This window comes from Hetaerina americana, unplaced genomic scaffold (genome assembly GCF_022747635.1).
Source record: "Hetaerina americana unplaced genomic scaffold, ioHetAmer1.1.p SCAF_6, whole genome shotgun sequence".
Classification (NCBI taxonomy): Eukaryota; Metazoa; Arthropoda; class Insecta; order Odonata; family Calopterygidae; genus Hetaerina; species Hetaerina americana.
This window is the reverse complement of record NW_027287205.1, coordinates 65495556-65507814: the sequence shown is the minus strand read 5'-3', so window position 1 is coordinate 65507814 and position 12259 is coordinate 65495556. Positions and strand designations below refer to the sequence as shown.

The following is a 12259-nucleotide window of genomic DNA, read 5'->3' as shown; positions in this document are numbered from 1 at the left end:
CAGCTTAAATGGTTCTCAGGATTATTAACAAAAGGATGGCGAGCAGGGCAAATGAATACTTAAGGGACGTTCAATTTAGATTCAGAAACGGAAGGCACACAGGAGTCATAGCAGCAATGAGGTTGTTAACAGAGAGAAATGTAGATACAACCAGGATGCTTTTGTCTACTTCAAATAATTCAAAGAGGCACTTGATAGAGTAAATTGAGTAACATTAATGAATGCACAGCAGAAAATGGCAATAGATTGTTGGATAAGATATTTACTGCGACCTGTACATATCTCAGACTACCTGAGTGAGGGTGATGAAGGAAGAGTCCGAATGGGCAGTATCAGGAGAGGAGTAAGACATGGATGTTCATTATAACCTACACTGTTCAGCGCATATGTGGAGAAAATGGTTAAAGAGGCTTGGAAAGAATTGGAGACGGGGATGAAAGCCAGCAGGTAATTCATAAAATCAGGTTTGCGGTTGATCAAGCTATAGTTTTTCAGTCAGCTTAAGAGTTGAAAACTGCTGAGAGCATTAGAAAGTCAGTATGCTAGGTATAAGATGAGAAAAAATGTAAATAAAACAAAGGTTATGAGATTTTCAAGAAAGAGAAAGGCTACGCTAACTGTTACAACAGGAGGACAAAAACTAAGAGCAGATGGAACAGTTTACTTATATCAGAAGTATTTTGGAAATAATAGCAACATAAGATGAAGAATTGTACTAGACGAAGAAGCTTTTGTGAGGAGGTAACTGATGACAAGAACATTGAGTAAGAATGTTAAAAAAAAAAGGCCCATAAGTTTGATTTGGAGCATGGTCTTGCATTGTACCAAAATATGATCATTGAAGAAAGGTGATGGCATACATTGGAGGATTTTGAAATGTTGGCTCGGATAAGGATGGAGGTGAAATGGACAGAAAGGAAAACAAACGAGGAAGTGGGGGATTGCTGGGAGGCAATGGAAAAATTGGAAGATTGCTGGGAGAAATTCAAAGGAGGCAAAAAATTGGATACAAAGCATTTCGATAGGCAATTGGATGTTGAATACTGTGATATCGGGGAGAAAGTTAGGCAAATGAGGAAGGAGTAGAAATAGAATAGGCATCTGGGATGGAATGAAGGGAGAAAGGAAATATCATGGGGTTTGCTGTCAGATTGTTTTTTTCTGTTAGGGGATGGAAGTGGATGTGTCTTTGTCCCATAGTATAGGCTGCGTCCATTAAAAACCTATCTTAAACGAAAAGTACTAATAATAATAATCTGGTCAGTTCAATCCATATATAATCAAATTACCAATACTCTTTGAGCCATACGCAATACAGTACATCCGCACTGTCATGTCTAACAAATATAATACATGCACCTGATGCAGCTTTAAGATGAAAAAGAAAGAAGGGGTAAGAAAAACTAATCGGACGCAAAATAAAAAAGGGCTGCAACCACTATTCTGACGAGTAGAAAGTAATGATTAACTTTGAGAAAACTGGTTTTTCACACCGACATAATATAGAAATGTATGCTTGCCATCAAACGTTTAACATACTCTCAGTTTGCACTTTAACTGGGTCTCTTCAGACAACTTAGCAAAAGAGATAACTAGATATGAGTAGGGTATTTCTAATTATTTACTTACCAAAAAACGAGTGCTGCTAGTTCCTTGGTCGATCGCTCCAACTAGTGGACCAAATTGCTTTCCACCAATTGGTTTTTCACCCATTGCTCACTAAAGGGATTGGTAAAAAATTATTAATTCCAGCAACTTTAAAATGTAAAGCTCATTAAAATTTTGCATGCCCTTATCTTAAAAAGAAAAAATAGATCGGCATACACATGCAGAATGGAAGCGGCACTTCCCTACAATACAACTACACTTATACGGTTATTACATTTTAAACCTACAAGTATTTTTACGAGGACCCAGCAGTACGTGGCGCTCTTTGCCTCAATTGACACTGTGGAATAGAGTTATGATTACAGAAACATTATACTATCCACTTCTACCATCACCACGCGTAAAAAATCTTATGAAGTCTTCTCCTAACTAATCTCTGGAACAACATGATAAAAGACTATTTGATATCCCTAATCCAGGTAATCACAACTTCCTTTATCACACACACATCATTCATCCTTGCTTTATCTTGGACACACCCTCAAAAACACTGATACGGATTACTACAACTGAGAATTATTATGGTTCGATAAACTTCCGAACATTTTATAAGTTTAGTATGACCGAAAGAAATCGAATTAGTGAGGTACTTCCTTACAACAACTCCACATTTAATAAACCGGCCAGAGTTCCCCGTTATAAAAACCTCATCATATAATCTGATCATATCACCTCAAATAAAAATGAATGAAATACCTGCAATCACCTTATGAAGAAGTCACAAATTGCTGGCAATCAAAACACACCGACAATCCAACTGAACATGCCGACTGCTTCTGCAGTAGCATCAAGCAGTTCAGCAGGTCATTCGTGCTCGTCTTTCGTAATCATATTTCAACATATTATCCCAGGCTAAGGTAATGGTACCAACAGTAATAGGCATTGTGTATATTTATGGCTACAGGTGACTAAATAGCATACAACGAAAGCTAAACATAAACACACGAAAGACAAAGACGAGCAGCGTGTATTATTCATCACAAAAAATGCATACCCGAAATTGGATGTTCAGAAATACACTCGCCGACATAACATAAAAGGTGCACAACAAGCCAAAATAAATGGCCTTTCCTCACTCCAACTTTATTTTAACACAGGCACGTGCAGTAGCTTCTTCTAAAGGTCACCATTTCAAAGATTTAGAATTCAGAACGGGACCTTAGTGAAATTTCGCATCGGCCATGTTGATTCCAAACTTAGTTTGACTAGGCGCCTGAACCAAAAAGAGAGGCGATCATATGCATACTATTGTTGACATTCTTGCTTTCATTTTCATTGCATCCCTGGGAAAAAATGGCATCCGAAAAAATAATTTAAGCCTAATATATCATTACTTAGTCATATTTTGAAGAAATCCCGGCAATAGTTTAGGCCAGCATGATCTATGAGTGTCACATAAATAACCTATGAACGTCATACACACGTCCCCGAAAGTAGGAAGTTCCCCTGTTGCGGCTGTACGAAACTGATTGAGAAACATCTCTTTTTTATTCAAATCACGGTGTCCGATTATTATAACTGTCTTTATGTCCGATTCATCGTCACTAGTTGTAATTAAAGCTTGGTAATATGACACGTATCACCTAGAGAATCTGTTTAAAGTTCGCTAATATTAATAAATTTAAAAGATTGTGCGTTCGGTATGCTACTAACATCAGGAGGCTGACTCTGGGGCTCCCTGTATCATGTCTATCCCCTGAGTCATTAAGTTTGTTTTCATATTTTACTACTAATTCGCTCACAGTGAATGCTGTCATTAACATTACAGGGTATGTCTAAAAACTTAAAAAAATTGCATGTGGATTGAAATTCAGATGCTTAAAAAAGAATTTAATACTTGAACCTTGTCACTGCAAATAGATATCTAAAATGCGTTTATACCAGCTCGGCGATGGAGTCATGACCAATGGTCTCGGGATCCAGTCCCTCATTGAGTACGATTTCTGTGCTGTCCTTCATTAGTTTATGAATTTGACCAAGCCGGTCTCTATTGAAAGGGTTTCAGAGGTTTCTGCCAATGGAATAGCACTGCAGTATCTAACCAAAAAGTTTGCTCAGTTGGTTTTGTACGCCCCCTTAAGGATCAATAAGTGATAAACTGTAAGGTCTGAGGGGGATGAAAATTTCAAAAAATTCAGCTTCCCAAAAAGTTATGATATTTTGTCATGAATTTACACCATTTGGATTGGGTTGTCTGGAGTAATAACCCGAAATTTCAAACCTGTACTGGACATTTAACCGACAATTAAAAATGATCTCCTTTTCTCTAGTGTAGGCCCTAATGTAACACCAAACAGTTTTGTGGTGTTCTCTACCATGTATATATTTTCACCGTCAAATTTTAAAACAGTATTGAATTCTAATGGAGAAATCTCTTCACTAAAGAACGTAATATACAAATATTGGCATTCAGGTCCAGCGCGAAGAGGGGAAGTTTATCTTTAACTTACTCATCTTCAGCCAGTAATCAAACTTCGATAATTAAGATCATGGTCCAAGAAAAGGGGATATAAAATTTCAAATTTTTAACAACAGAGTGTCACTTGCCGGAATACCAACGATGCTCCATTTGCTATTTTACTCATGCGTCTGCTCGATTTTTTCTTCTGTCGACGGACTACTACCTTGATCAAAAAGTTCCCGGAATAACCACCGTGTGGCGCTCCCATCGTTCCGATTTGAGTTCTGTTTTTTTTGTTAAATTGGTACATCTGTTGTTGATATTCCTTTTAAATCTTAGTGTCATAACTTGACATTTGCAAAAGTTACGGTCGGTTTTCGGTATGTCCATCAGTGCTTCCTGCGATTTTTCCATTACTTCCTCTCGGCTGCTAAAACGCGTTCCCCGTAATGGTTTTTTAACTCGATTGAACAGAAAGAAGTCACAGGGAGCCAAATCAGGTGAATTCGGTGGCTGTTGGATGGTATTTGTTGCATTTTTCGTCAAAAAATTACGAATAATGATAGCACTGTGCGACGGTGCGTTATCATGGTGCAAAATCCACGAGTTTTCTGCCCACATTTCTGGTCTCTTTCGGCGAATTGCTTCACGCAAACGTCTCATAACGCCCAAATAATACTCTTTGTTTACTGTCTGGCCTTCTGGCAAAAATTCATGATGCACTACACCGTTGTAATCCATGAAAACCGTCAGCATTGCCTTCTTTTTTGACTGAAAACGACGTGGTTTTTTTGGTCTCGGCTCATTTGGTGAACGCCATTCACTTGCCTGATGTCTGGATTGCGTGTCGTACTCATAAACCCACGTCTCGTCTCCAGTAATGATCCTTTTGATGAATGTGGGATCGGATTCAGCCTCGCAAATCATGTCTTTTGCGACGTCAACACGGTCTCTTTTTTGCATGAAATTGAGGTCTTTTGGCACCAACTTTGCTGCTACACGACGGAAACCCAAATCATTAACCACAATGTCTTGGGCGGATCCATAGGCAATGTTCAAGTCCTCCGCTATTTCTCTGATGGTTAATTTGCGGTTATTGACCAACATTTCTTTTACTTTATCAATTTTTTCACCGACTTTCGATGTCGATGGTCTGCCACTGCGTTCATCATCTTCGATTGACTCACGACCACTTCTGAACCGCTCGTGCCACTGGTAAACGACCGTTTTTTTTAGAGAATCGTTGCCGAAACACTTTTCCAACATTTCCAACGTCCGTGCGCCACTAAATCCGTTTTTTACGCAAAATTTAATACAAGTTCGTTGTTGCAAATTTAAATCCATTTCTGCAATTGTAAAAAATCGCCAACACACACAGAGATAGATGTACTCTTGGCTACGTAACTTTTGCAAATGTCAAGTTATGACACTAAGATTTAAAGGGAATATCAACAACAGATGTACCAATTTAACAAAAAAAACAGAACTCAAATCGGAACGATGGGAGCGCCACACGGTGGTTATTCCGGGAACTTTTTGATCAAGGTAGTATGTACCGAAGGTCAAGTTCCTCTCTTTTCTGCAATCCCTGTTATTCCAGTTCAGGATTAATAGTAAGCAGTACCAATCGATATTAGTCAGCCAAATAGGCACTTCCCATTACTTAGTTGCTCTTCGAGTTAAGACCTTTCAAAATAAAACATTTGCCCTTTAATAGGAAATAAATTCAATTAAGGTTCGTGGAAAAACTGACACAAAATGTATTAGAATCTATTAACTTTACAAAGCTACTTCTCATTTTTCCTGAAATTATTCGGGTAATTGAACATTCCATTCAGAAAAGGAAAGATCGAGCGCAAAATTTTCTTTTCTGCCGAAGCCTCCTAACAACAGTGAATTACTCAAATGTTCTATTCCTTCCCACCTTATTACCGCACCTACTGCTCACGTCTTGGGCATCTTAATCATTTGTTCATCTTAATTTTCTTTTCCGCTCTTGTTGGGCCTGTCATACCTCCAAAAAGTACTTAAATTGATAATGTTTGGTGCAAAGCTTACCCGCGTGCTAGATTTAATTTTTTACTACCCAAATCTCTTTTAATAAATAAAGAAATTTTATAATGACTTTGAAACTAATATTTTATAGAATTTTTATATACTCAGCAATTGGTGCGAAGGTATTTCACCTGTTTATGGCTAAATGAATAAGTCTTAAATCCATATCCGATTACTAGGAGCAATAAAATATAGGCACATTATTTCATGCATTAAAATGTATGATGAATTCAGACACACACTCAAGCAGTATACAAATGCTGACTCCCTGAACCCGACCCATCCGACTCTGGCTATAACATATTTATATTAGAGCGCACTAAAGAATAGATATACGTGGTGGTAAATATAGTGACATATAATTACGATATAATAAATAATAGTGACAATGAATGCACGCGGGAAGATGTTCGTTTAGCGAACAACTATGATTTTATTCTTGGCGGAAGACTGTCAGTACCTCCACTGTGGAGGTACTCAATCAATGCGTGAGCGTAGTCCGACATAGAAAAAGGTCGATCGCTACCATAAGAGGTGATTTTATCGCTTAAAATATAAAAATTGTCCACATACATAAATATGAAGGGAAAACGGCTACATAGACTCTTAGAAAATACTTTGGCTCCTCTAAGGAGCGAGTATATACGAATTATATCAGGAAAGTGTTCACAGAAGATTAAATCACATTTATACGTGTTTAAGCCTACATTTCTCGCCTAAGTAACAGCACAAACAGCAGAGGATGAATACGTGCACGCATTGTTGGTTAGTTCTATTTTCGGTTGCAACTGTTGAGGGCGAGAGAGATTCGCGATATACGAGTGTGTCTCTGCGGTGTTATTTCTGTATAATGGCACATATTCAAACACGTACCTATTAAAGCCTAAAGATAATAACTTTTGGGTTGCGTGCTCCCGAAATCCCTTGAATGGAGCGCTCCTTCCTCTTGTAAGTGCCTTGATATTCAGCTGTTTTCTCGAGTCAAAGTTCCTCAAGAAACCCTTTATCACTGCGTAAATCATAATAGTTGGTGAGACGAAACACCATGGAAATATTTTTGTGACGTACTATATTGGTGATTAGAGCTTCCGGCTGATGACCTTAGGAACTCGGCCACCAAATATTTCTGTGTTCCGCCAGCTAAGCGCAACTGTTTGATTTTACTGGAATTCGTTGGCAGCATCGAGAAAATAATTCGCACCGAGTTGAGGAACCAGGGTCATGGATGCTACGGACATATCCATTTGGCAATGATAAAACTCAAAATTAATATTACTCTATTAATTATTCCAGACTATACTTGTAAGTTCCGTTACTCTTCGTGCCCTTAAGCCAAATGAGTGAATTTAACATGCCTCTCTACATTACCCCATGAAATTGACTTTAGCATTACGGGCTTATACAGAGCAGATTAAAATACGGAGAATAAAAGGAAAACGGACAATTATGCATCCGAGGGCAAATCCAAGTTCCTCTAGATAGTTTAGAAAAATTCTGCTAGTTTTAATTCAATAACTCAAGGGTGGGGAAACCACGACATGCCATGGACTATTTCGGTCCCCGGATTTGTCACGAAATTGCTTGGCGCGGAATCCAAACCCCATGAATTATACTTGAAGGTGTTTCAAAAAGCGTCAGAGAACTATCTTCCTGCTTTCACCTATCTGGTCTACTAAAGTATATGAATGATATTGCGTCAAGAGTTTTCCCCTCAACACGACTGACGTCGCCTAAGCGAAATCGCATTAAAGAAGGAAGACTCCATGATTGCTCTTTTTCAGTAGTCATTGTAAAAAAATAATCGTACCGTTCCGCAGAAAATTTTCAATGGTGCGACACGATCCACGGTTATATCGATGATACCGTGAAACGGAGGTCGTAAACAGATAGTACCGTCAATCGGCGAAGCACGTCGCACCATTCATTATATTCCTTGAAACAGCATATAGGTTACGATTGGTCACTTTCAATAACTATTCATAACTCCTAATAAGGGTAAGTGAATATGAATAAGTGAAGTGATGGGATTGACCAGCCAATGTTAATGCGATTTTCTTTTCATTACTTCCGGTGGAAAATCAGTACAAAAGAAATGAACTGTACACACATTCATTATTCAATGTGAATTTCACAATGTCATGGGTATGTAGGGCCCATTTTACTTAGGGCTCGTAATGTCCTCAACGCATTACGAAGGCTTTTGAATAAGAAACAAAAACGAAAATTCAACGAGTCCTTCCTCTTTTACGAAGAACATTATGCACTAATACTACTAAACCAGTAAAGGGTTTTTTTCGTGAACATTTACAAATATCGAAATGAACAACTCATATGCTCGAATGTTGCCCATCGAATATTTTGTTAAAGATAATTTTTCGAACTATTGTCAGAGATCAGTAATACCAAATAATTATCCAAATATCAAGAGAAATGACCAACAAAAGAGCCTATATTTCATATCAGAAATATTTCCAAAAATCGATTTTTTTTAAGTAATCTACCGGTTAAGGTAGGTTTTGGATGGACATAACTACCGAATAAGTATTTTATGACTCCTAACAAAACACAATCCAGCAACCTACTCTACATCAAGTCCCTCTTCATCTCTGTGTATTACCTTCCTCCCTTCATCCCGTCCAACATGTCCACCCCCTATGGCGCAAATGACCTCACCTGTCAGTCGCCTCCCCTAAATACTACTACTAACATCACAATCCTGTTTCTGCCCTTTCCTCGTTTGCCCAAAATTCTCCCCTCGATTACAGTCTTCAACATCCCACTGCCGACCAATTGCCCTTCATCCATTTTTCCTGCCTCCTTTGGATTTCTCCCGACAAACCCCTCTCCTCGCCCAGTACTTCCCAGTACATAGGACTTCCTCATTTTTTCCTTTCCGTCAATTTCACCTTCTCCATCCTACTCCACACCCACATTTTAAATGCCTCCAATCTACTTCTACCATCCTGCTTCAATGACCACGTTTCCACGCCGTACATAACTACGCTCCATATAAATTTTTTTAAGAGTCTTTTCTTAATATCCTTACTCAACGTCCCCCTCATCAACTCCCTCCTCCTTGTGAAAGCCTCTTTGACTAGCGCAATTCTTCTCTTTTTGTCCCTGCTGTTTTGACCGTGTTGGTCCAAAACACTTCCTAGATACGTAAACTGTTCTACCTGCTCTAGATTATGCCCTCCTATTTCAATGTTTAGCTTCGCTTTTTTCTTTCTGGAAAATCGCATAACCTTTGTTTAATTAATATTGATTCTCATCCCATATGTATCGCACTGAATTTCTAATTCACTAAGCAATGCTTGAAGCCCCTTGGTTGACTGACAAATTAGAGATTGGTCATCAGCAAACCTAACTGATTTTACAAATTCCCCGCCCACTTTCATTCCTACCTCCAGTTCTTGCCATGCCTCTTTATTCATTTCCTCTACATACAGGTTGAAGAGCAACGGTGATAACGGACAACCCTGCCTTACACCTCTTTCTAATTGTGCCCATCCGGACTCCCCGTCCCCCACTCGCACCTGAGCAGTCTGAGACATGTCCAGGTTGCGGATTAGCCTCCGGTCCCTCCAATCTATTCCTATTTTCTGCAATATACTCATTAGTTTTTCCAAATTCACTCTACCAAACGCCTTTTCGAAATCTCCCAAACGGGCGACTACATCCGGATTTTATTCTATATTCCTCTCGATTAGTGATCTCATTACTGCAATGACATCACGCGTACCTAAACCCTTCCTAAACCCAAATTGATCATCCCCTAAGAAATTATTTGTCCTACTCTATCCTTTAGTTGATGATCCTAAAAAGTGGAATATTAGCAAAAAATTATCTCGAGAAATGGATTAATTTTTATTTGTCTTTTTTTTTTAGAACTTCTCTATGCTTAAAGGTTTTCAATTGTTAATCAGCAGTGATTTATTACTAAGTGTGCCAATGCTAAATGTTGTTTGAGGAATACGTAGCTACCGCGCTAAAACGTAGGTAGAATATCTTCAATAGATATTAATTGTTTTCAGAAATGTTGCACCCGATATCCACACCTTTGGAATAATATACATCGACATACATAATCTGGATTGATTCCTGGTTGCACATATTCCTCAGCTGTCTGTAATATTCTTCAATAGCCATAATGACGGAAATACCGAATTCTGTAATGAATTTATGTCCTAATGTGAAATTGGCATAGGCTTTTAGAGTTTTGGAAATGGAAAAGGAAAGAATTACATAAAGCTCAACTGAAATTTTAAAATTAAAATAAAGACAGCAACTTCATCTTCAAACAAGAACTGAGAGCAAGAAGCCTCACTAAAAAAATAGTTGGCAAATGGGAAAAATACTAGGTGAAAGCCACTCCAAATACAAATATCACTGCACTAAATTTTTCCTACAAATATCCTTGTGGATACCAAGTTCCGGCTTATTTCCACACACTTACGCTGGACCTTATTTTTTCATTTCGTCCGCGAATTTTCGTTCATAAGTACAACGTGGAATTCATTTAATATACGATCAAAGTCACGTTCCTGACAACGTAGGTATAGAGTAAATATTTGTGCTCCTTTCCATAACAGAATTCATTCAAGCGGGAAGTAATCGAGATAAGAGTAATCAAAAAGCCCTTAGCTGCTATCGCAGATTCTCCCTTTGAAACGACGGTTTCTCTCAGTTTGACGCGGTTCCACAGGGAGCCACAGTATTATCGCACTGACTCCCGGACATATTTATGTACTCCCAATAAAAATATTGTTAAACATGCTCTCTAATGCGAAGTAACGTTATGGAAATGGCTTATAAAATGATTAGCAATTCACTTACGTGATTTCTTCCTCGACGGTGCTCTCGCGAGGTAATTGAGGTTCTTATGACTCCTCGATTGGCGCAGGTACCTGTATATATGCATTCCCGTAAGCTGAAACCCGTCTTCAAAACCTTGGCTGCTTGCACAAGGTATTTCCTCGAGGATTTCCAACATTCAGAACGTCGCGGGTAACGTTCCAAGGAAAGAGGAAAGCACGTGGGCTCTGCCGTCAACGCGAATGCTTCCTCGAAAACAGCCAATAAAAATCGCCTCGGTAATCAACGCGGGACCGCTCGTAAGCGAAGAGGAAACAATATTTACGAAATCAGTAATCCCATGGTATTTGTCAGGATCCGGTAGATGCACCCGAGGCTATCGAACTTTATGGCTAAACATTTTGTCTAACAATCGGGTGAATGAAAGGCACTTTTCATTGAAAGGCCATCGCCTGTTTGCCAACTCTTCATCTAATGAGATGCCCGGCGTGGTGTTTCCTTAAGCCTAAAGGCAACAACAGCCAGACCTGGGAATTGGCTGCGCAATCGACATCAGTAGTTAATGTTTGTGCTTTAGACCCGGTAAGCGCAAGAGTTCATCTTCTGAGTTTGTGTTCATACCTATTCCTGGCGCCCTTTATATGCATGCGTGCTGTATCATTACGGTGGCTTAATTCTTACTAAGAAAACAAGGCGAGAGATGTCTCTGCCAACGCTTTGGATAGACCATAGGTTTATTAATAGATATCTTAGTATTGTGTCAGTACGGGAGCGCAGATTGAATTGATTGATCAGGTGAGAAGTTAACCAGATACGGGAAAAACGAACACCACGAGGATGTAAATTGCTCTTAGGAGTGTACTTTACTCATCCCTAGCTGTATGTTGAAGTACCATGCATATACAATTTAGTAATAGGAGATATCGCGAAATACTGACTTTAAAACGGGCGATGAAGTTTGAACTTAAGTGAATATTGTCAGATTTTTGGAGTTAGGGGTTTATAAGCAGCATGTGGATAAAAGTTGTAAAATAATTAGACTATACAATTTTCTATTAAGATCTTTGATAAAATATTGTAACATATGGAGGTATTACAGGATACAGACTGTAGAGTTTTAAAAAAGCGGCTAGAGATAGCATTATTGTATGGGGTAATTTATCCAAATATAACTGCAAAATAATTCTTTACTTACAGAAAAGAAAACCAAGAAAAATTGCTGATTTAACAGCAACAAACTCACGTAAAGAGCATTTTAGGGAGATTAAAATAATGTCAATCCCTTCAATGTATATTTAAATAACAATTCTGCGAGAAAGA

At 38.5% G+C, this 12259-nt stretch overlaps 1 protein-coding gene across 4 annotated transcripts in view; it reads right to left on the bottom strand.

Annotated features, from left to right (window-relative positions):
* Positions 1-10998, bottom strand: part of LOC139695102 (glycerol kinase 3-like) — a 43889-nt gene extending 32891 nt beyond the window's left edge. Inside the window, exons 1-2 of one of the 4 annotated variants that reach the window (XM_071593732.1) lie at positions 10961-10998; positions 1630-1719 (exon numbers count right to left, since the gene is read on the bottom strand). In XM_071593732.1, the coding sequence (XP_071449833.1) occupies positions 1630-1713 (84 nt within the window). In that variant the 5' untranslated portion in view covers positions 1714-1719; positions 10961-10998. Of the gene's footprint in view, positions 1-1629; positions 1720-1895; positions 1919-2364; positions 2415-2662; positions 2852-10960 lie in introns of those variants that run through there. The other 3 variants (XM_071593731.1, XM_071593733.1, XM_071593734.1) reach the window with 3 other exon arrangements.
* Between the last annotated feature and the right edge of the window lie 1261 nt (positions 10999-12259).